Below are 25,516 nucleotides of genomic sequence, written 5' to 3'. Positions count from 1 at the left end.
TTCCTTTTCTTCTGCTTACAGTGGGAAACACTGCTAATATAAATCATATTTGGCCTATATTTTCAGAAGTGACAAATGATTCTTGCTTGAAGAACTGGATACCAAATTCTAGCTCCAACATTGACTTCTGTAGCAAGCTTACTGCATATTTTCTTATTCCTCTACACAGCTAAGAGACTCCARATTTGTATCCCTCTTCCATGAGCTACTGCCAGCTCTAATTAGCAGCAATAAATACTGCACATTCCAGCAAAGGAAAGCATTTGACATACGCAGTATTAGATTCCATCCTATTTCCATGTAAATTTTGTTGTTATTTGATAATTGTGTGAAGAATATAAGGGAGAAGGGTTCCTTCTCACAACAGGGAAAGAAGGGTCTTCTCTGTTGTTCTGTGAATTTGGGAAAATTCATAAAGATGAAGTCAGATCTGAAGAGATTTCTGTGTCCAGATTGGCTGGCATTATGTATGCAATCTCCCTTGTGACTAAGCAGATCATAGTAACTCTTCCTAAACAAGGACACATGTTGGAGTCACTCGCCCTAAGACTGAGAAGGGGTGTGAATAGACTACATATTAAATATGCCTGCTAACCTGATTTTTTTCCACCCATCCCTTCTCTTGGTGATGTGGCTAGATCCATTTTGTTGGTCAGCTTCTGCAGGGCAGCCATATCAACCACCTATCCCCTTCCTGAGCAAAGAACGCCCCTCTCAGGCCTTCCAAAACCCAAGAAAGGGGTGTCGAAGCCAGCTGTCCTCAGTCCTTTTGCCCTTGGCCCAGTATTTCACATGCTAAGCTTTTGTAGACAATGCCATGCTGACATAAACTTTAGACAATAATAGCTGCAGGGGGAACCACCATAAACTGGGTGGATTTAGAGCCCATATTTCACTGAAGCTGTCACTGACCTGCCTGGCACTTTTCTCTCTTCCCATTTCTGACTCTGAGCCTTTTTGCTCCCATTCAGCCCTTTGAGTTGGAATGAGCTTGCAGTACAAGTTTACTCTCATGTTAATTTAAAGATCACCTTCTCCATATTCTCCCTGAATCATAAGTTTATAAATGAGGTTAAATAGGAATTATTGATGTCTTCCTTACCAGAACTGCACAGTATATCTTTTGCTCTTTGTGTCTGTCCTGTGGGATTCTCTAGGAAATGCAGTACCATGTGCCCTGCAGCTGGTGGAGGCTGTGCAGACCAAACAAATAGCTCATAGCCATCTACTCAAATACTGCCCATATAAGGGCCTTCAGACTTCAATTCTATCTATTGCTTCAGCATTCAACCAACACACAGGACTCAGATGCTGGTATCTGATATTCCCTGTCCATCACTCTCAACAATCTTTCATTTGATATGCATCTGATAAGATTTAATTTCTTTCTCCTGTTTACTGTGTCACGGGACTTTTTGTTCCAAGCCTTCCATTAGTTAACTGAATGACATATAGAGCTAAGTCCCATTAGTAGGACAGTTCTGATCCAGATGTTGGCTGAAGAGATAAGATAATGAAGCAGCTCTAGCAAATGGAAGCCCCAAAAATATTGTGGTATGGAATTTCTCAAAGGACATTTTTGGTAGTCCACATGCTCTGTCTTTAATGTTTGTTACAGAATTCTTCCATTCCTATTCTGTCAGTCCTTCTACAACTGAAGCTTTCTTGTCTACTTAAATTTCACTGTTACTTACTTCAAAGGAAAAGAATTTCTATGACAGCTTGTGGCAATTAGCTTTTCAATCAAAAAAATAGATAGAAAGTTAATTAATCTTCTTTACTTTGGAGAAAATGATTGTTCTTCCATTAGTGGTGTCGTGTAAATGCAGCCGATAAAGGTCTTACAAATGAGCTGAACAAAGGCTAGCACATAAATGTTTGTGTGTTTGTGAAATGTTCCTTGTTATACAAAAGAACCTAAGGGGTGAGGAAATCTCATTTAACTGATTCCTATAGCAAGGCATGCAGGTAATGAATAAGCATCTGTTAGTGCCACGTGAATACCACAGAAACATATAAGATCAGAAAAGTCTTGATCCCTACTTACACAATCTAAAGAAAGTACCACTGGATTAGCAAGACAAATTTTGGCCTTCTAACTTTGAAAAGGCACTGATAAAACAGAGAAACAGACTAAAGCATAGAATGCAATAATAGTTATAAAGAATATCCTAAATACTGAAAGGTGATGCCCTGGATAATTTAGGGGTTGGAAAAGTAGAGATATTATGACCCCTTTCTAAATTTGAGACAGAAATGGAGAAATAAATGGGAGATGAATAATCTATGGCACTTAAAGGGATGAAATTGCCAGAAAAGGGAACASTTCAGGTAAGACATCCTTAAAAATTTCTGACCCCAACTGTTAGTTCGCTAACAGACTGCTGTGCTGCACTCTGGGCAACTGGCACAATTACTATTGCAGTATCAGGTATGATCTTTGCCTAGAGAGCTTATTGGACTACATGCGTGAAAGGAAGGTACTGATACTCCTTTCCATTTATCTCTATTTGCAAACAGTATCACTTGTAGGAAAATTTTAATCTTCCTCTAGAAGGCTCTTCCCATACTCTCAAAATAGTGTCTACTCAAGTTTTGGAGATAAAATGTTCCTTGGGTGGAATGTAATCAAATCCTGGAAGAAGGGAGGATGACACATCCCTTTGCCAAGCTGGACAGGCTAGCAGAATTCAGGGGATAAATCAGATTCAGATTGCAAGTGAAATATGGGGTGAATAGAGCAAACTTTGAGTACTGAAAGTATGCGAATTTTTCATTGGTCATGAAGTTCATGTCATCACATATAGGGAAAGAGTAAAAAAGTGACTGCCGCTTGTTTTATGTAGCAAAACTGTAGTTTTACATCCTCAGCTCCAGTTCAGAAGAGCAGAAGACATTGAGCTGCTTCAGACTCATTCACAGTGGTGCTGCCAGCAGCCTTTGGGTATACAGCTGGGACAGAGGTGATGGCTGCTGATGCCACAGATCAGTCTGCTGCGCTGGGGCTCGCTGCCCTTGAGAGCTGGTGGTGATCATGCTCCGTGAACCAGAAGTGTACTTCAAAGTTTTATTACTGTAATTTAAAATGTTAAATAACGTAGGGGCTGTCTCAGTTGCATGAGGCTAACTGATATTGATGGGAAAGGAGTAGATGATTATGATAGGAGTAATTTGAAGGGAACGGGCACATAACCTTGCCTGTCAACAGCCCATGACTCTGCAGTCCTCCCTGCCTCAGCAACTACACGTGAATGAGAGGATGGGATCTCCAGTATCCTTTAGTACTGCTGTAAGCAAAATGGCACAACAGCAGCGTAATATCTTTGCCCTTTGCACAATGCACATGATACCAAGGGACAAGGTGAATTCTCTGAGCCCAGATAATTAGTTTAGTAATATAATACAATGACTGGCTTTCTCTGGGGTTCTTGTTTCTGCAGACACATAAAGGCCACTAGACACCACACAGACATCTCAAGACATACTCTAGGGACACTCAAGGTAGATCAGGGCTTCTCTGAGGCTGGAAACTTGTATGCTGCTGCTGTTGAACAGGGACTGCAAATGATGCCTCAAAAACTGAGCATCTCTCAACAGCTGCACTTCTTTGACTTGCAGGAAGGGGAACTGCTGAGGCAGTTGGCACCCCAGGGATGGTGATACCAAGGAAAAGTAATTTGCAAGTCTTGCATTATGGGAAACAAAATACAGTTGTTCTCCCTCCATTTCCTTTCCTGTGTTCCTTCATAGTATGTAAGGAAGTCCTGAAAACTTATGTGTGTATGTAGCCACAAATTTTAAATCTTCAGACTTTTTACATCTAGAAATCCATGTTTACTCTGCTCTGACACACTGTGACTTGCCTGAAGAGCCAGTGAAATGGAGAAAGTACAAAAGTGAGAGCTGAGAAGATATGGGAGGAAAAAAAGATTCTCATGTCCCCATTAGGAACATATTCTGTAACTGAGAATAGCATCCATTCTGGCCTTGAYGTTCACAGCAACAGTGGCTGATGCACTGGCACAGACCCCAAATGTATAAACAAAGGGATGACGGGATTTTCACTGGAAGTGATCAGAATTTACTCTAATTACATAGATAAATTTAGATTTGCTAAATCTGGTCCATGCATATTGTACATTCAGGTTTTAACCACAGACACAGTGATACTGTCTTTTGATCATTAACAGAACAAGCAGGTGTATGGCCCCAGCATGTTTAACTATGTGTTTTAATGTCAGTTATTAATATAGTGGACAAAAAGGAAGTTTTTGAACATGAGAACTAAGAACAGTCTGATTGACATTCTACTTTGATTTTTCTCATTTATTCCAGTTCTCTCTCCTGCTTTCCTTTACCAAACACAATGGCATTGTGATAAAGCAAACTAGCAGCTTCACAAGTGTGGATCCAAGGTAGGAAACTGACTCTTCAATTTTGATCAATGGACAAGAACAAACAACCTATTCAAGATCCCCTTCCATCAGCCATGATTCAACAAACTCCACAGGGCAAGCTACAGTCTCTGCATTTGGGAACATGTCAAGGTACTTCATTGGGCCACCTTTCTCACTCACACAGTTGTAATTGGTCATCGTCAGCTAGACTGAGCCAGACCTGAGGTAGAATAATCATCTTTGTACTAAGAGTGAGGAGCACAGAGATAACAACAAGAGACTGTGCTTTGGTACTGGAAAAGGTGGAAGGCAGGATGCTTCTTACTGTACTGCAGCAACAATCAAAGCAGCTCCTGGAGAAGAGTTTATTTCTATAGTCACGGAAAGCTTGTGGTTGGAGTCTGCCTAGCCAGACCTACTGCAGGGCAAATATTGTATTTATAGGTCACTCAAAGCTGTCCTCAGAAAGGAAAGAGATACTGTTTTCTTCACCATTTCTGAGGCCAGATCTGTGTGACCTATAAATATGACATCAATTGCTTCAGGCCTCCAGGAATTTTAGCTTTTCCCACAGGTGACCCTGTACAAGTCTGGGAGCCAGGAAACTCCCATTCACTGTCTAAGCCTCTTTGGAGCTGACTACGGAGACTGGAAGGGCAAGGAGAGTGAGAGAAGTAAGATAAAGTTAAAGTTTCACTGGGGAAAAAGCATAAGAAATGAGGGAGAAGTTATTGCCAGGAATTAAAATGGAGATGGATAGCTGATAAAAGCATTTCATCAATACTGAGATCTGAGACGTGCACCGCTGTGTTATATGTTGCATCTTTTAAACCAAAGCATGAAGCACAGAACAAATCACTACAGAACTGAGATTTCAGGCATTTATGGATGACCCTGAAAATATCACAAAAGACAGTTCATTTATCAGCTGTGATTCCACCTCATAGGAGACGTTATTGATAGAAAACAAGCCAGCCCTAAGGAAAGACCTCCACATCATGGTACACTGCTAATACTTTGGAGATCAGTGGGAAAGGCAGGCTGAAATACTCCTGGCTTAGAAAGACTGGTGGAAGAGAGGTGGGAAGCAGAGCCATGGTTTCTCAGGACTATCTGCAGGGCTGAGGGAGCTGGATAAGATCCCAATCTCCTAACTCTGGCTACCAGTATGGGACTTAGGTGCAAGAAAGCAGGACTCTTGTACTGACTAGATAGCTCCAGGCTGCGCAGGAAAGTTTCCCCAGCCTAGGGAAGGGAAGCCCAAGCACAGGCGCACAACAGTCCAGGAAACTGGGCATCTGTCTCCAGCCTAAGTCCAGCTGCAATCCAGGCAAGAAACAGATCTGCAAGTATTTTTATTGCTGTTACACAGGGTAACAGCCATGAAGTGAATCTCAGTCTATGGAGAATGAAGACTAAAAATGATTGAAAGGGACTAGTCTGTTCTGAATGCAGATGTGTGATGGGATATTCTGCACAATTCTAGAAAATTTTCATTCTCTGATTGCAATTCAATCTGAGAATTTCCAAGACTTTTAAAGACATTTTATAGGCTTTTAAATACTCTAGAATGATCAGATTTAAGCCTCCTAGTTCCCAGTAAGTACACAAGACATTTCCCCCCATTTCCCCCCTACCAGGAAGCTGAAAGTAATTTGTTTTTTATATTTGCCAACTCATTTCTTCTTTTGGAGAAGTAATTCAAAGAAGGGGACTTAGGATGTGTAATATTACATTCTGTGCAGGTGTAGTCCTATAGGCCACTACAATCATCTTGAATAACACTGTAGGTTTTCAATTTTCATTTTCAATTTTCCCATGCCACTACAGCAGGAAACAGAAAATACAAATAATTTCTTCACACGAATGAGGCATTATTTGATTATTAGCTAGTCTGAGAGATGGAAATCTCAAAAGAGCTAGATATTTTGGGCTAAATTATCAGTAGTGGGCTCACAGGTCAGAGTAAATTAAATTTACATCTCACATCCATTAAAATAATTATGAGAAGATTACAATTATAATTACAAGCTGGTCTTTGAGGTAGACCAAGAATAATTTAAAAGAGCATAGCACTGCTCAGTTTCTTCTGTCCCCAAAGAACTCTGTTGAATAATCTAAGAATCATTCTTCTCAATTTTTTCTAAAAAAAATAAATGCTTAGGACATACATTAGTTTTGTATTTAGGCTCCAATTCAGCTTCCAGGCAGGTGGGTGGAAAAATTCCACAAATTTTTTACCTTTATGGTATGTAAAATAAATAAGAAAATAATGCCCTCCCTCTTTTACAGTGTGGGAAACTGAGTTTGCAAAGGAAAACCACATTCTGCAAAGTCCTCCATCTAACCACAAGAGGGAGAATTTTGCTTCTTTAAGTTGAAAATAGACTAAAAGTGTGTTCTTGCTCTAACTGAAAAAGCCAGTGAGAGTTTTTCTACTAGGAATCCTACAACAAGTTAAAACTACTAATACTTTAAATTTTGCAGAAACTCCTGGAATTTCATGAAGGAGGGATTTCTACTATCATAGGCTTTGCTGTGGGCTTGATTTATGTCATTGTGTCCAAATAGACAGCAATTTGGTCATGGGACACACATTTGTACATAGCTCTTTTTCTCAAAAGCAGAAGTGTATGTTGATGCTTTCTAGGATGTGACATCATCCAATTAAGAAATTTCAATTAAAAAAAGAAAACTATTGATTATATTTGCAAAAACATCTTGGTGATTCTTGTGCAAAAATGTTATTGGAAAAATGACTAGTGTGCTTTATGATTACACACAAGACTACTTATTCAACTTAAATATACATTTCCCATGCTTGTTCCCATGTTGTTTCTACATTTCTTTTAAAAAAGGCAAAATATCTCATCAATGTCCTGAAGAAAAGGATGCAAGGGGAAGAGTGCAAGCAATATAAACAGCCATCATATATGGACATGCCAAGTCCATTTGAATGCCACACAGTTCAGCATTATTTGGACACAGGTAGTGCCTTTGTCTGCAGGAGCAACACAGTTCAACATATGCTATTGAATTAGCCTCTTCTTTACCAAGAGCTATTTGGTTTTCTTTTTCTTGCCTAAAAACCTAATATATAAGTGTAGAAAGAATACGCTCCTCTACTCCATGTAAATGAGATATGCCAAGGTCAAAAGCAAAGCATCTTGTTCTCATCTCTTTATATGAATTTAACTCACAATCTGCTGTTTCTTAAATCTAAGCTCATTTATAACTACTGTTACTAGTCACACATGCAGCTTACTCATACTTTGAATTTGAAATACTAAATTGCAGCACAATAGGTTTTCAACAGTACTATTCTTTTTTTCCTTTTTGAAGTGCTGGAGAAGCATATATTTCATAAATAATTCATTTGGCTTTTAGGAAGCCTGCATAACTATCCTGATTATATCATTTATTTCTGAAGACAAAGGCCCAAACTACAAATCAAAGCTTGTTTGAAAAATGAAATAGATTAATCTTCTCTTGACAGCTTTTCCTGGGTCTCCTGTCACAGACTCAAGTTCAATATGATAAAAATAGAGCTCAGTTTTCCTTTGGTCTCTGTCTCGTCTCCTCCTCTATATAAAAATGCCCCTGTCCTCTCCATTAAGTAAAACATCAAGCCCTTTTATTCCTCCATCTGTTCTTCTATCCTTTACATACTAACGATTAGCAGACCATTTCATCTCCCTTTAGTCCTCCAGGCAGAGGTCTTGACTTTTTCTGCTGCTGTTACTCACCCTGCATCTTGCAGCTTTTCCTCTCTGTCTGTCTCTTGCCCCTCTCCATTTTAATCCCATCACCGGCTTCCTGCCATCCCTCCATTATTGTTGTGTTCCCAAGAACTGGGTAGCTTCACTAAGATTCATCCTGTCAAAGGCCAACTTTGGGGTGCACTACTGACATTAGTGATATCTTTGCCATGAACTTCAAGAAGTTTGGAAGTTTATCTTCTGTATCCTTTTCTCCTTGAAAGCACTTTCATAGCACACTCACAATTCCCCTTTCATCTTCTGACCACAACATGCTCTCCTTCTCTGTAGTCAAATGTCTGATATTTTTCCATGACCACCCAACCATTAACAAACACCTGGACATGAATGTAGTCCCAAAATAGAAGCTTTGTAGAGATGAAAAGGGAGAGCACACTGACAAGTGTGCCTTGACTTACTGTAGAAAGCAAACAGAACTCTTGTTCCCTGAACAAAGGCTTAAAGAAAAAGGACAAGTTTGTTTGGTTTTCTTTACTTTAAGAAAGGCTATTTGACAGCCAGTTCCTTCATCTCACTTTGGGCTTGCTCCTGCAAATCTTCTCAGATCTCTCCTACTGGGGGAACTGGTTGCAAATGCTAGCATGCCAAGGCTGGGAGTCCAGCTGATGGCTTGTTTGCTTCCGCCAAAAGGGGGAAGTTTTGCCCTTCTTTCCATAATCCCGTCCTTGGCTATGCAGTCTCCCCACTTGCTTGCACTTCCAAAAACCTCCTTTGAACCAAACAGATCAAACAGAAAGAGATTATCTTTTTTTTTCTTTTCTTTTCTTTTTTTTTTGCTAATTTATAGTTTTCTGCCATGTCAGTGAGTTGAATGGGCTTACAGATGGATTCAGCAAATGTTAGAGTTCATACAAAGTATTTCATGGGAGTTTGCTGAAACCAGGGAAAGGCAGGGGAGGAATCTTCTCCGTTTATGGCAGGAAGCTATGAGATAACCTCTTCCTGTCTCATGAAATGGCAGTATGAGACTGATTATAATAGTTAATGCTGCACCTGAGAACATGCAGTTGCAGCCTTGGGCTTGCTATTTGCAACTGTTTAATCCACTCCTGAAAACAAGGAGAAAGAGATACAAGAATCTACAGACACGGAATTTTCTATCTTGCAGCTTTTTGGAAGCATTGTTTTCCACAGAAAAGTTAAATGTATGCAATCTATACTTTTATTAAAGAGTTCCCTAAAAGTTTTTAAAGGTTATTTCTGTTAGGAAGAAAAGTCAAACCTCGGTGTTACTCCCATCAGCAAACAGTGCATTCCCAGTCATACCTGTGATCATGCTTGATATGATTAATGGCAGAATGATGAGTTTGAGCATTCTCATCAGCACCTCCCCAGGAAAAGCAAAGTAGAACTTATCCAGGTTAGAGAGCTTGCTGTATTCCCGTACCAGCACACCAACTCCAATACCTGAAAAGCACACAAAAATGTGAAGCATTTAGGGACTCAGCAGTAATTTATAGGAGAGACATGGGGAAGAGGGAAGAGAAATAGAAGATCAATAAAACAAAAATAGTGAGCTACATTTTTACAGCTGTGGTTTGACTTCTAAAGCAAATTAGTAAAGAGATGTTTCCTTTGGGCATTTCTTTTCTCTCCTACATATTGATGATAGTAAAAATAGTGAACAATACATATAATTCTGAACCGGGAGGACTTCTTTAGGTGTGTCTTTAGGGGAAAATTCTGTTTTAATCCTCAGATTATCAGTCCAGTCTGGCAGTGTCTTTTTACTAACCCACTTTTACCAGCTCTAGATGATTCATAACTGGCATTAAGAAATCAATATATTATATGAACACTATCGCACATTGAAGAAACAAAGTGATATGATAGAAGTATTTTGGATAATCAGTACTGGCTAAAATATATCTCTCTCTATAGATATTGGTATATAGGTGTAGGTACATATACATGTACAATACCAGCAGCAATACATTCAGTAACTGCCACTCTGCAAWGTTAGAAAAATGAGTGTGATTGCAATCATTAAATTCATTTAGTAATTTCTGGAAATTTCATCAAGGAAAACACATTTCTGCCTATTTCACTCATATTATTCCACTATATATACAAACTACCAGACTATCTGTATAATAAGTGACTGAGCCATGCTACAAGGCACCTTTGTACTTCCTCTTATCTTTGGCTTAAATGAATTAGCAAAYGGTTCTGGCTACCTAGACAAATCACAGGTAATGAGAACTATCAAAAGAAAATAATTTCCAGGCCAGAAGATAAATTTCTTTAGTCTGACAGACAATACCTTTACTTTCCATTTCAACATGAGGTAGGAAATGGAAATCATTGGTACAGGAAATCTGTTCCTTATTGTTTAGAGAGCATTATGGCTGTTGGTTCCTTAAGTGGTTACAGAATTTTATAGATTCATAATTTGCAGATAGTTTTGAATTTATGAAGATCTCACATTGGAATTTAATAAATTGTATGTTGTTTGCTTACTGTTTATACCTTTTTTCATATTCCTACTCTGGGTTCACAGAAATAAAAAATATATTACATAAACTTTTCTCTTCAGGGTCTTATATCCTACCGCTGCTACAGACACCACTGTTTTAGAGGAAATAGTAGCATCAGGTATGAACTTTGTAATGCTTCAATTCTGGCTAAACTGGGTATCAACAGACCCAATTTCTTATTGGATTCAATGAGAGACAAGAGCATTTAGGACCTTTCATTACGCACAGAGTGCAGAAAGGTCTTATTCATATTAATAGCTTCACTGAAGTTAATTGAATTATTTACATCCCTGTGTATTTTAGTGACATCAGTGACATGTATATTGCAGCAAAATTGTTACAACAGCACATGAAGGTACTTCCAATTTACTTTTATCAGCCTCATTGGCCCATGTAAACTCTKGAGGTCCCAGGAACTCTTCTGGAGCTGAACCCAGAACTGCCTCTTCCCCTTGAGTTTTATTTTTGATGGTACACAGGGCAGCTAAGTAAGACTCTGCAAAGGGACGCTCAGTGAAAACACCTACAATAATAGAGATGTTGCCCAAGAAGTTGCTGTACAGTTTAATTAAATGGGCTTACAGGATAGCCCCTTATTCTAATTGATTGAGGTTGTGGGGGCAGACAGCACCAGCAGCTTCAAAAAGAGATTAGACAAATCCATACACAACAGGTTTGTACTCTTGATACTGGAGGGAATAGATGGGGATCCTGTACTCAGTTCTCTCCTAGAGAAGAAACACACTAATCTTTTTTTCTAGAGAGTAAGGATTTTCTGCAAAAATCCTCCCAAAACATTCACCTCTGCTGTGGTGTGTACTAGTCTGTATGACATCTGAATGTCAGTTGATACAGAAATGTAAATGACTAGCTACTTTAACAGAATTTCTCTCTCAGGTCTGACAGCACAAAAAGATAATGAACCATCTTTTCTGCACTCTCCCTGCAATTGAAGAAACAAGTGCAAGGAACAGAGAGGCAAATTATAAACTCCTACATAGTCTTTATTGTTAATAAGAAGATGGAAAATGAACAAGGTAACCTTTCAGGCAAATAGGCTATTCTAAGCAACAAAGAAGATATCTGATTAGTTTGTCATCTGTGCCAGTGAACAGACAGTTCAACCTCCTTGCAACACCTTGAACCTCAATAGCCTTGAAAATACTTGCAATATTATGTACATGCCCTTAATCAGTGGAAGAAGATACACAAAGATCTCTACTTTTAATCTAGTGGCTAAACCAAATGTGTTGAAAGGAATTAGTGTGCACTTTGAGATAAGCCTGAGGAAGATAAAACTCTACTTGTAAAATAGTTACATATATCAAGATAAACTGATAAGGCTTTGATCCTGCAAATGTCGGTATAGATAGCTGAACTTAAGCATACAAGTATTCTCCATGTCTTCAGACTATTCACATGCCTACGGACAGGCATATGCTTAAATTGCTGCAAGACCAGACTGTATGTTTACTTCAAGTGGTGCAATGCCATTTTACGGTAGAGTACAGGGTATTAAACATCACATTCTGCTGTCACCTTGCCATACAGCTGCTCCTGTGTTTCTGAAGCATGCAAGATATTTACAGTGGTGAGGAAGTTATGTGCCTTTTCCTAGGTGCAGCTCTCTGCCCCACTGTATCACATGGTGGAAGAGATTTTCTCTTTTACATGCTTTGACACAAACTGAAGAGCATCCCCACATGACAAGATCATAGCCATTTACCTGTAGCAAGCTCCTTTTCTCATCAGAGTCCTACCCACTCCTGCTCTGACCCTGCAAAGATAACGGTGCAAGCAGCCCTTGAACCCCAGTTCCTCAAGAGTCTTAATAAAGATGGACATCCAAAAGGCATTATCTCTGACAGAAAAAAACAAATTTCATCCAAAAGTAGTCAGAAAAACTGTGGCCTGGAAGGGAGCGTTGGCACCCACAGAGGAAGGCTACAAGTGCAGCGTGACCAGCACAGCGCAGAGGCATGCATGGAAGATGTCTACAGATAACTGAGATGACTCCTACTGCAGCTCATGCTCAGGGGAGAGTCCAGGTGTTTTCTGGCCAGGAAAGAAGGAAGAGGACAACCTGTGATCTACTGCACTTTGCAAAGAAGTTGAAAAGGGCAACGCATATTTTGTTTCCTTCTGTCAGCCAGGGGTGTTATGTTCAGCCGGTCTGTCTAGGACTTTTTCTAACCGTGCGCCTTTCATTCCAGGTGATGACTCTCATGTTTGCACAGCTGTCAAATTTTCTTCTCTTGCTCCTTTTACATTCAGCAGGATCACAAGCAGGTAGGATGATTCGCTCTCATTTTTATTCTTCAGAATTCTCTTTTTCATCTCCTTGGATTTCACTATGAACATTTTCCATGCTCTCTCAACATTTTTACAGGGTTTCCCTTACACTTTTTCACTTACATAATATATATTTGCTTAGTTTTTGGAGAGGATGTTATTTATCTAGAGGCATTAACAAAGAACAGACTTCCTCATTCCAACAATCTTTTGAAATGACATTGTTGCTCTCACTTCCTTATTTGTGCTACTCCTTTACCAGAATGTGGCAATTATATCTGTATTAACTTGTTCAGTATGACAAAATACAGTAAAATACATCTACCTTTTAAATGGAGCTAGCATCTACCATCTGGTGCTAGAGTTTAGCACTGGAATGTAAGAAGAAACTTGATTTTGTAACAGTAACAAGAAAAAGTTAGTATGCAGAATGAATTTACTTTCATACTGGAACTGGACAAATATAGAGCTTTTTCATCCTAGTCTCAATAACCAAATCACTGGAATTTTGTTCCTGGAAATTCTAACACACAGAAAGAAGTGTGGTCCAGCACGAACATATTTCACATGGTCACCAGTGCTTTTAACATTACTTTGATTAAATTAGCCCCGAGCAAGTGTAGAAGACAGTGTTATAAAATGTTAATTTGTCTACATGAACCATACTCCACCATTTTTGGAGCTCATTCTAACATGGAATTACTTCCAACAACCACAAAGCACTCTACAGCAGGCAGGGCCTCTGTTATTTATTAGAGTAATTCCTTTCTCTTCATTTCTTTTTTCATTTATGGAATACTTCATCTTTTTAAAAGACAGCATAGCATCCCTTTTCCCTCTTGCCCTCTTCCTCATTTCTCAATCACTCCTCCTTTTTCTCTATTCTAAATTGTTTTCTTTTTTTCTCAACTCCTCTCCTTGTTTCTCCTTCCTGCCACATGGCTATGTCAGCCAATATTTTTACTGTAAGAGCAATCCTCTACTTATTTCTTAGTGGCATGTATCACATAGGGTCCACACTTATTCTGCATTACTGGGCAGGAGGGAAGGATGAAGGTGAAAACCCAGCACAATCATGTCTTTAATTTTCTAAGATGCGTATCTCCTTGCAACCGTACGAGAACACATGGCATATATTATGGTGTTCTCTTCAACGTTTGCTCTCCCAGCAGCTCCTGACACAGAAAGTCAAAGGTGCCATCGGATGCATGGGGCTGCAGCTCATGRGCAGGCTACAGAAGGACATTTCTCCCATCTGATCCCATACGCAACAACACACGTCTTGACTACCCGGCATCACTACCCTGGGTAGTACATAGTTTTTCTACAAGCTTGCTAACACACAGCAAGTCCTTCAAAAAAAGGCCATAAATGCAGACTAAGAGAAGCGAGGGGTGGGGGAAGAGGAACATGAGAGGAAAAACAGAGCCAAAGAAAAATGCTGAGAATGAGCATATCAAGAGAAATCAGTTAGCACTCATCTTTCAGGCAGTCCCAGGAGTTCCAGCACAAAAAGCTAGAGAGAATACGTGATTCCCTTTCAAGGGATGACCTATTTTGTTGTGTTACCTGGGAAAAGAGAAGGACTGCAAGGGGCTGTGCTGCGTGTAGTACTCAGTCCGTCACACCTGTGAAGCCTGAGGCTATGCAGGGTCTGGGAGATGCGCGCTGTCTATAAGGTGGCAGAACCAGTCTATCCTGTGCATGCATATGTTGTGAGTAAGCCACAGAAATTAAGTAAATTGTGTCCTGCGAGGCTGCTAAGTTGCAAAGTCTGATTATTTGCAAACCAAACTCCTAACTTTGTGACATTTGAGTATTTGGTGAACGCTTGTTTACAACAACCTGACCTATATCCAGAGCACATGTTCTTTTAGGAAAAAGGCAAATTATTTGCAGGAGAACAGCTGGGACACTACTACATTTTCCTTCAACTACTGTGAAGTTCATGACACAAACTTAGAAACAAATGAAAAAGGAAACGGACACCTTGTTCAGCTCCCATCATCTCAGGGCTCATCTGCACTGTCATACATGGAGAGTGTCAGAGATTTTACTACTGCTATTGTAACCTTCTAAAAATGTGCTGGGAGCAGCATACTGTCTCCTCTCAGCAACCAGCTTGAGCAACCAAATGCAAAAAATGTTTACATTTTTCTTGGGCCATATGGAGGCACAGCTAAATCCTGAAGCCTCTCTATGCAGTTAGGTGGGGTCAACTCAAGTCAGATCTTGAATTTAAAACTCAGAACTACTAGGGTATCTGAATCTGTCCAGGACATCCAGTGTGAAGTGACTGTAGTTATGTTCTTAACATCTGGGGTTAGATGTTCTTCAGAAACTGATTCAATTTTTGAGACGATGTCATGACATTTCATGTTTTTACTTTCTTTACTTCTCCTCACAAGCAAACAAACACAAGAGTTAAAAATAAATAACTGAAGTCCACACATAGACATGCCTGGTTTTATTTCTGACTGAAAGAGAATATAAGTCAGACAAAATTCCTGTCTAACAGGTAGGATTCTCTAATGTGTATTTGCACTTATGGATGACAACACAAACAAGGGGCCTCATGCTGTTAATTGTGGGGGAGTTCTCACTCCATAAGTGTGCACAGCACTGTGGAAACTGCAAAATATCTTCAACTCCCACTGACTTCATTATAGGAAGGACTCTTAGCAGTGAACTGCAAAGATGAGAAAAGATATCCAGTGTGTATTTCTGGAGGATAATTCATCAGTTTTGTAAAATGATGTGTTCTAAATCACGCCATATCCCTATGTGGGGAAACAAAAAAAAGAAAAGGAACTAATTTTTCTTGGTTTCATGTAATTCCAGAATGTAGAAACTCTCTTTCTGCAGAGCAGAATTAGTGATTCTGGCTGATAACTGACAGAAAATGGAGAAATTCCAGGAATTTTTCTTTGATATGGCACTGAAAGAAGAAAAATATGTGGGCATGTTTCATGGTTCAACGCTGATATTTTTTAATTGTATTGTAGTAATATGGACTAATGTATTAACAGAGTAATTAATCTTTTCATATTGTTGTATGCCATGTTGTGCACATGACAGACCAAACAAATGCAATTACTTCTATCATACTGGTGGGTATTATTTGGATTATTTTTATAGCAGATGATTAATGGGATTGAAAAAGCTGGAAGACAAAGTTCACTGACTTGACTTGAAACAAAGTATAAAACATTCACTATGTCAGACTGCAACAAACACAGGCAGGCAATATTTTTACACTCTATGACATAGTCCGAGTCCTTTAACAATATTGTATAAAATCCATTTTGTTTCTGCTTTGTCTAGAAGTTTTATAATATTTTTGGCTGCCTCTTAACTACAAAGGAGTGTCAACTACACAATGCTAAAATGGAGGGTGTAGAAGAAATTCTTACACTAAGTTTATTAATTCAGCTCTATTTAGATCACTTTTAACCTTTCGTAATTTTATGCATTTTGCTGTTTTAAATGTTTCTTGTAAGTCAGCATTCTTTCTAATAAACATACCTATGCTGATTAAAAAACAAAATTGTTAGAAAACTGCATGCAGCTGCAGAGCTAGGATTTAGACTTGCTAGCATTCAATTGTATGGCAACAGATCTTCATTCTCTGGATGCTGGTGTTTTCCAGGCTATCAGTTTGTTTATAAAGATCTGTAAAGAAAAGTCCTCTGAAAACTGTTGTAGAAGAAGAAAGGCTCAAAGTCAGATTTCAGTCTTCTGGAAAACATTCTGTAGGAATGTATTGGAGGAAGGTGTGTTTATTCCCTAGTCGTGGTGAGACCTTCTGTGTCCTCGCTCTGATAAGCCTGCTGTGGGTGCAGCAGTTGTAAATTCCTTCGCACAAATGATGCCATCATCTGATTGTGCAGCGTGAGGAAAGCTTCAGTGGACAGTGGCTCCCTAAGATGGGCTTTTGGTAACGAAGGAAAGGTGCAGTACTGCCCAGAGAGGAAAAAATAGCTTCCCACAGCAGGCAGGAAGGCCTCTGCCACTGGCAAAGCCACCTAATTCCTGCAGCCTTCTGTGCCGCTGGAGCCTGTAGCAGAGTCACTGCTCCCACAGAGCAGCCTCTCCACAACACAGCCCTGCATGTGAGCCGCGCCACCCTGAGTCAAACCAAGGGTGGTTATTTTAAGAGGATATGTCATTCACCCAGGAAAGGGAAAATAATAGGCAGTCTCCTGTGATTATGAGTAACAAATACTCTGTGGAACCACTGTTCTCCCAAAACTGCAGTTTGCAAACAGCAAAGCAGTATGATAATCTATAAATCTCTCCTGTTAACCCCAATCTCAGCTTTCTTCCATTTATCTGAATATGCTGTAGATGTATTTCAAGTCCATGCATCTACCAAATATTTTCAGAATACAGATGTAATTTCCAGCTGAGGAAGTCATGATAAAAGAATATAGTTGGACAGTCACTGTACACTGAATCTACCAAATATTTTCAGAATACAGATGTAATTTCCAGCTGAGGAAGTCATGATAAAAGAATATAGTTGGACAGTCACTGTACACTGAAGGAAAAAAAAAGTTATGATGGCGCTTTATCTATACCTTTCATTACACTCATTTCAGTATGCTGGTGAGAGCTGTCTCACAGAATCTACATATAGAAATAGTCCATCAATATACAGAAAAATTCAGAGTTATTGTGAAGAACCAAATCAATTCATTGGTTAGTCCTTAACTCTGTTAAGATAAGCAAAGTTATACCAAAGATAAAATTTGGCTCCTTCACGGCTTTTCAACAAAATTAGTGACTCATTAGATCTTTGAAGTTAATATTTATAACCTCAAAATAATAAACAACATATTATAAAGATGATGTCATAAAATGAATAATCTAGGTAAAGGACAATTGCTTCCCAGCAGTTATACAACCAACACTCCCTGATGAGTTTGGATGTGTCCTGGTGAAGGCAACTGTCCTGATGGGGAATACTCAGCGAGGCTTCACAAAGAGTGAACTCAAACTGGAACATATGCAAAGAGGGACTAGAGGGGGACGAAGGCAATGAAGAGCCTGCCTTCTGAAAGGAGATTAAGACCTTGGTTAGTCCAACACAGGGGAGGATTCCCTAGAAATACAGAAGATGGCTGAGTACCACAATGAATAACATTATATGACTTGAGAACAAATTGGTGCCTATTAAACCTGAACCACTTAGGCTAGAAATTGTAAGAAAGTTCTCAACCATCAGACGGCTGACTGATGAATATAGCTCCCTAGCAGGGAGTGCAGCATGGAAACCCTCCCTGGTTTTAAAGATGGAACATGATACATTATAGAAACATACACAAAATGGTGTAGCCTGAAGCAGCAATAGACCAGATGTGATAACCCAGCAGGCACCTTTCCATCTCACATTCCTGTGTTTCACCATAAAATTGAAATGTAAGGTGACAATGCTAACTTGCTCTTTTTCCTTTGCAAACTTTCCCCATGGTCCTTTTTATCTGTCACTTCTAAAAACACTATCATTCTCCACCCCACCCATCGGCCATTTGGAAGCCTCTCTTCTCTGCAGTCATCTAGGCACGTACGTGCCTTGTTGCTTCCTCCATATATCCAAGTCCACGCCATCTTAGCTGAGTGCTACATATTTCACTTGGATCCCTTCTGTCACCCACCTGAGATACTGCCATGTCTCTAGTTCTGGTGTTCCTGGCTTCTGGTACACTTGTTAAAAATCRAAACTTTTTTTTATGTGGCCTATCACATTACCCTGCCAACGGCACCCTTCCAATGCCACCCACAAAGTTAAAGCTCCTTGTTCCTTCTTGTAAAGACCCACCAATATTCTGTTATTTTTCCACAACAATTGCCTGCTCTCCCAAAGCCCCCTGAATGCCTTTGGACATCTTGCCTAGCCCAAGAAAGGTTAGCTCRATAGTGCAGTTCTGGAAATGTACATCTTCATTTCAGATCCTGGAAACATACAGGAAACTAAATGGCTGGCAAGGACATGAGAGAGGTGAAAGGGTAGTAACTGGCTATATGTGCATGATTCTGACCCGTCATACCTTTGGTCTTAAACAGAGATGAGAGRAAGGGACAGTAAGCAGCACAGGCTGTTCTAGACATCCCCCTGCTGGAAGAGAAATGATTCTGACCATAATAAATTGAGATAAGCAGCTGGAAAGGTAATTCAGTGGAAACCAAAGACAGACTGATAGTGACTTGCAGGAACACCATTCTTCTGAAACTAATGAAGACATCAAAGTGTTGAGCAACCAGAGAGATGACCTAGAAAATTTGTTCAGATTAAGCAAGGCCAGGGTGTCCATGGTTCCAAAAGCATTCAAGGAACAAGAAATGGCTGTTTTGCAAGATACTGTGAAAACATTTAGGGTTAGATCATTTATAATCTATGGAAACTGTCACCATGTGTCACATGGAATCTTCTGAGGCACATGTAAACATTACAGACAAGCTAGTAAACATGCTCACAAATCTTACAGTGTTCTTGTAAAAGAAATACATACATTTGCCAATAGTACAACTGTCACTTGTGAATAGTGTCAACCTGAGCATTATCTGATTACTGGGATCTGTAGGGGCAAATTGTCTTTATGCTTTTATAAGATGTAAAARCAAAACAAAGAATATTTTATGTTCTTCCCTTAAATAATACTGGGAAATCGGAACTGTTGTTCTGGTGTTTTCATTGGGCTTATTAGTTCCAAGGCACAGGAATATTTCACTGACTTCAGGAGCTTTTCTAGCTTTGGGGCTTTAGAAAGTGTAAACTGGTCTGATGTTCTTTCCTTCCAAAGCTCCCTTTGTTTTTTTTTTWAAAAAAGTAAAAGTTTGCAAAGTATTCTTGATCTCTGGGTTCAGCTTTTAGTCATACTGGTGTGATCTGTACACATGAAGTGAAATCCAAGGTTTATGTTAAAACAGAACACAAATTACATGGAGAATAGGGAAATACTTCAGGTGTCAGAGGAGCGAATAAAAGTTGGTTTTCCTTTGCTGAAAAACAGGCTTAAAGGTATTAGCGTACAGAAGAGGCACTGTGCTTGACTTCAGTTACCTTTCTTTYCATTCGTTAGCCAGTTTTCTGATCTCAGGGCGTTTCTGAGCCTCACCAGGATATGAAACTCGCAAATGAAAATGTTGGCCATCTGCATTGTACTTTTTGTCTATCAAAACAATCAGAGACCCTTTTGCAATTGCTCTGTTTCATAGCTTTCTGAACAGATTCTGACCTGCATCAAACTGTATGGGGTGTGATGGAGAAGAACAGGCAGAGAAGCACCACAATGGCTTGAAAAAGTATAAAAAGTCGCAGGTGTCCTCGGTGATGCTCCAAATTACAGCAGGAAGACATCAGGGTCTTCTGTTATGTTTCCAAGCGATCACAGTCAATTCCAGATGTCTGGTCAGCATTTAGTATAAATTCCAAGTCAATAAAATGTTTACGTTTCAGAACTCAAGAATGGAATCAGATGCTTGCTGTACAACTGTACTTGTCAGAAACCTACAGGGCAATAAGTCACTTGCTTTACTATATTCCCTTTATTCTTTTCCCTGCTAGGAAGAAAACTCCGTTTTTTCGTAGTGTATTTCCCAGGGCAATTAATTGTCTTCACTCTTTGTAACCTTCACATTGCACTATGTAAGCAAAGAGAACTGGCCCAGAAGAAGACAGCCTGAACTAATCTAATAGATTACTTCTTGGTAAAAGTATTAGGAAACGGAAACGAACAACACTGAAGCCTTACTCTGTTTGCACAGTAAGTTTTTTATTTTTAAAACAGGTCTGCCAAAAATCTAAACCCCTTATTGTGAGAAACTGGAAGATCTTCCAGGGCTATATGGTTCGGCAGTTCCAGGCTACCTTTGCGCGTGAACCTTTCCACCCTCAGCAGTACAGTGTGCTCCCTGGCTTGCACGTGGTGGTCTTCCACGTGGCAAGAAGCCATCAGTTGTGGGAGATGTTATTAACTGCTCTGCTGCTGCCTTCTGCCTGTGAAACATCCATTCTTGCAGGGATGCACTGGTGGGCTTCCAGCAACACTACCATGTGTGGATGCTGCTCTGACATGGATGAATTTTACAGGCACTTGTGCTTTTAAAAGCAGCTGTCCAGTCTCCTCATATCTGATTATAGAGGGAGCCTAGCCTTTCTAGCTACAGTTAGCAACCGTTGAATACACCTGACCATTTGCTTCCTTTTAAATCAGAGACATGCGTAGAAAATATATTATTATACAGAGATATTACTACTCAGGATTCTAAGATAATATAAAACAATAATTTTCATGAAAATCAAAAAGAGTGAACTTCTGGCATATGGACTACTGGAATGACACCATAAAGCACAGAAGAGATGGTCCAGTGGCTGTTACACTCACTGGACGCTGAAAAGCTACAGCTCCATGATTCAAAGTTTCTGCAATGCTCCTGCAACAGATAAGAACTATATATAATGTAATCACTGCCTCAAAAAAGTAGGCAGAAAAGGAGCTGTAATGCTAGTGACTATCTTCCAACAAGGGAATGGGACAAGTTGGGTGTCTGATCCTGCAACAGGCTGACAAAACTGCTTGATTTCTGAGGTGCAAAAGCAGGCGCTTGGGCATGCTGGAGAAGCCGGAGAGGCGGGATGCTCACTTACTGCCTTCCTCTCCTTGTCTCAGGGCGCCAGCAGTTCTGCGCTTCGCCGGCTCCTGCAGCGCTGGACACCTTGGACAGCTCCTGGCTCCCTCCTARGCTTCTCCCAGCTCCCTTTCCTGCTTCTTCCTGAGCAGTGCTGCAGGTCTCCCTCCACAGGGCAATCCATCACAAGAAAGCCCTGTTTTAAGATCCTAAGTATGTAGTATGGGGGCTGACAGTCATGGTTAACCATGAAGAGGAGAAGGAAGGAGGGAGTTCACGGCAGCGTGTAAGAATGCTTTCCCCTGCCTCACGCAGAAATAGCTTTTATATCCCTTCTAGAAACATCATGTACTGAAGAAGGAAAACCTGCTCATCACAGCCTTTCCTGATGGACGGCTATTTCAATTTAAATATTGTATTTCACATCTTTCTCATGAGTATTTGAACAATGGCAGTGTCCTATGCACGTACTGCTGAGATGAAACTGCAGGGTCACAGGGAGSCTCAGAGACACCTGAAGTTCCAAAGTTGTATCAGAAGAGACTGACCTGCACCCCATGAAGGGACAGAAAGCATTGGTGACGYGAAAGTTAATGCAAGCTGAAGCCCTCAGAAGCATGTTCCCCAAGCAGACAACTATTAAAAAAGGATATTTGTCTATTTGTTGAAAACTACATGTATTTAAAGGAACTGCAATCTATGTGTGTATAAGCTGAGTATGAAAACAGAATTCGGCTCCAGAATAACATGATGATGCAACTCAATGTCCGATACTATTAGGTACTCAAATCATTTACACTTTTATTTTCCCTACAAGAAAAGGGTCATTGTGCCGAAGAATTCTCCAGGAATATGTGGCATCAGGCTAGGACCCACAGCTTAAGGAAAGAATATGTATTTACCTCTCTTCAGCCTTTTATCTTCATCACTGCTTTGGTGGCTTTGCAGCAATGACTCCTGGGAGACAACAGGAGGATAAAAAAGAGAAGCCGAGAATCTTAAAAAGTGTGAATTAAGCTCTCCCTTTGCAACTGTGCTTTGTACCAGCTGTGCTGGACAGCTGTTTCAGGGTGTGTAAAGTTCAGGGATATTTTGGGTTTCTTCTGACTTCTTTATTCAGGGCAGAAGAGCCACCTGAAGTAAGCTGACTTTTCAGTCGCTTTGGTTAGCTCAGCTGCCTTGCACTCAGTAAGGCCAGCAGAGGAAAGAGATGCAAGACATCCCTTCTTTTGCAGTTCAAGCTACTGACCTGGGGCTGCCTAGTCTCCTCCCTCCTTACTTCTGCCTCCTACAGGTGATCCAGGCAAGTCCAGGGAAGAAGTYATCTGGGTAAGCAGAGGCACTCATTGCTTCCTTGCAGTGCAAGGGAAACACACAGCCAGGCTGTAATCCTGAACTACAGTCCCATCGCTGTTGTGCTCTCAGTGTAACACAGTGGCACGAGGCCACTATTCACGCTAACTTGTGAAGATGCAGTCCACCCCGTCTACATGTTTTTCCAGGCAGTTCATTGATTCTTCCCTGCCCTCCACCTCCCTCTGATCGTTTACAGTCCAAAGGTTCCTGGGAATAAGGGTTAGAGTAAAGCTTTTTAGACAGTTCTGACAATTTACAGAACCAAGTACTATGCCTGGCGTTTATTCAAATGCCKTAAGCAATGCACTGAGAACTAAGGAACAAGGAACTTACTTCTGAGGCCCAGGATTCAGGCAAATCTCGCCCTGAAATTAGACCAACAACAAGTCTCAGAATTAACTCTAAATCTGAAGTTCAGTGAATTTCACACTCCGGATCTGAGTTCATAGAGCTCTCTGAATCAGTTTGGCGGTCTGAAGCAGAACCTCTGTTAAAGCAAGAGAAATAACTCTAAGTGTCAAACATTTTTCCAAGTGTCTTTTTTTTTTTTGAGTAATGCAGATATGGGTGTTTGCAGCAAAAAGATTTGATGTTGCTAAGATATTTTCTGTACCGATTCTAAATCAGATTTTTTCTTCAGACTCTTAAAAGAAACTTCAATGTTTTGGAATATGTGAATGACAGACAAATAACAGAATGATCCCAATATACCAGGAGAAGCAATTTCTTTTGAAGGAGGAAGTGTTCCAGATTTGGAGGGTTTCAGTTTCTGTCTCTTCTCTTTGCAGGCACAGGCGTAACCAGTAACCCCCAAAACTTTTCAGCAGAGTAAGGATATTAGTAAAGATAAGCATACCGTCTCAGAACGCTGAACATGGCTCTGAAAGCGATGCAATTGTAATGCTCTGAGGTGTTTTAGGTCAAAGCTGAATTTACTTTGCATTGTGATCAGGGAAAACGTAGCAGGGGAAATAAATAATCATTTCACCCCTTTGCATTTCTGAACAAAGGTCTAATACCAATAATCATGATTCCATACGACAGGGTCTGGTACTCCAGCGCTCTCCAGCAGAGTTGAACAGCCTTCACAATACATTTCTATAACTTTCTGCATTAATACTCACGCATACCCTTCTGAGAAGTCCTAATGTATTTCTGCCTTCAAAATGGTGACACTCTCCTTTATTCATGAATGTTCTATCCTTCCTTCCTCCAAACTAAGTTAATTAATAAACCCAGAAGTAATTTCCCAGGGTATGTTAAGAAAGAATAAATATGTAAGTTTAACTACAAAGGCCTTGTGGACTGCTGGTCTGCTGCAAGCATTCCTCAGGCTATAATAAGGAGATGACATTTGATGATGACATGCACTACAACTAAGCCATTTTTACATGGATTTCATCGTTCTTGTAGAAGTTCTTTCGCCTCCTGGAAATATTGAAAATGTGACAGACACAGAGCTTGTTGCAAAACGGAATTTGGTCCAAAACGCAGGGAATCTTCCTGAAGACTTACTCTGCCATTTTGCAGAGCTTCCCTGAGTGCTAGACTGTTCATGACAGCGTAGCAGGTAAAGAGGCTCAAAGACACAGGAGGTATGTTGGTGCTCGCCCCTCTCTCCAGGACAACGGCAGGTAGGTCCTAGTACACTGGCCAACCCTGCCCCAAGTTCCCACCTTGCCAGGCTCTGTGGGACTCAGAGAAAGCTCATTTCAGAATTACCAGCTTGCAGGATCATGTCACACACTGCAGTTCTGCCTACATGCACTGAAGACCATGAGAAGTGAATAGTTTTGGGCCACTTCTGTCATGGGGAAATAAGTACACCAGCTCATAAAAGTGTACCTGAAGGCAACACTAGAAAAAGTCATTGCACAGATGTATTTATACACGTACTGTGCGGGACGGTCAGATTTTCAGAAGAGGCTGGCATTCAGCACCTCCAGCTGTTACGGGCAGATTTTCAGAGAAAGCCTTTAGCACTCGGGCTCCTGAACTCACAAAAATCTCTCCCCTTATCAAAGAGGTGGGCAAGGAACTGAGCTCCTTCCAACAGTGAATGTCTGGAGGGCAGTGCACRCACATGCACGCACACACCCGTGGACACCTGATCACAGCTGATAAACAGCTATAGGGAGCTCCCAAGAGAAGAATAATTCTCTCCTGACCAGACATGCACAGAAACGGATACAACCCACCCAAAATGCAAAGCAGCAGGTAAGTCGTTGGAAAGAAAAGCATCAAACAGCAGACGCTGTTAACGAAGCGGTTAAGGCGGCACCTCTCTGCAGGAGCGGTAAGGCGAAGGATGCTCTCCTCGCCCGGCGTCAAAATCGCCACCGGCACAAACGCAGGGGGTGCGACTGGGGCCAGCACCGCACCCGAGGAGACGTCGCGCGGCAGCTCCTGCCGGCCCTTCGCCCCCCGTTCGTCACCAGGCGGTGAGGGCAGGAGCGACCCTGCCGCCACGCCGCGACGCCGGAAAACCGCCGCGGCGGCCGGGCGGCACCGCCGAACTGCCCCGGCCGCGGGCCCGGCCCCCCGATCCGCGCCGAGTTCCCATGTCCGCGCCGCCGGCCGCCCG

General features: G+C 40.8%; 1 protein-coding gene across 1 annotated transcript in view; it reads right to left on the bottom strand.

Moving 5' to 3' along the window:
- Positions 1-23,364, bottom strand: part of SLC1A1 (solute carrier family 1 member 1) — a 54,849-nt gene extending 31,485 nt beyond the window's left edge. Inside the window, exons 1-2 of the mRNA XM_026086670.1 lie at positions 23,266-23,364; positions 9,443-9,583 (exon numbers count right to left, since the gene is read on the bottom strand). Of these exons, the coding sequence (XP_025942455.1) occupies positions 9,443-9,497 (55 nt within the window). The 5' untranslated portion in view covers positions 9,498-9,583; positions 23,266-23,364. The remainder of the gene's footprint in view (positions 1-9,442; positions 9,584-23,265) is intronic.
- Positions 23,365-25,516: the final 2,152 nt, after the last annotated feature.

The sequence above is a fragment of the Apteryx rowi genome, unplaced genomic scaffold (assembly GCF_003343035.1).
Source record: "Apteryx rowi isolate R43461 unplaced genomic scaffold, aptRow1 scaffold_1197, whole genome shotgun sequence".
Taxonomy (NCBI): Eukaryota; Metazoa; Chordata; class Aves; order Apterygiformes; family Apterygidae; genus Apteryx; species Apteryx rowi.
This window is presented reverse-complemented; position numbering and strand designations above follow the sequence as displayed.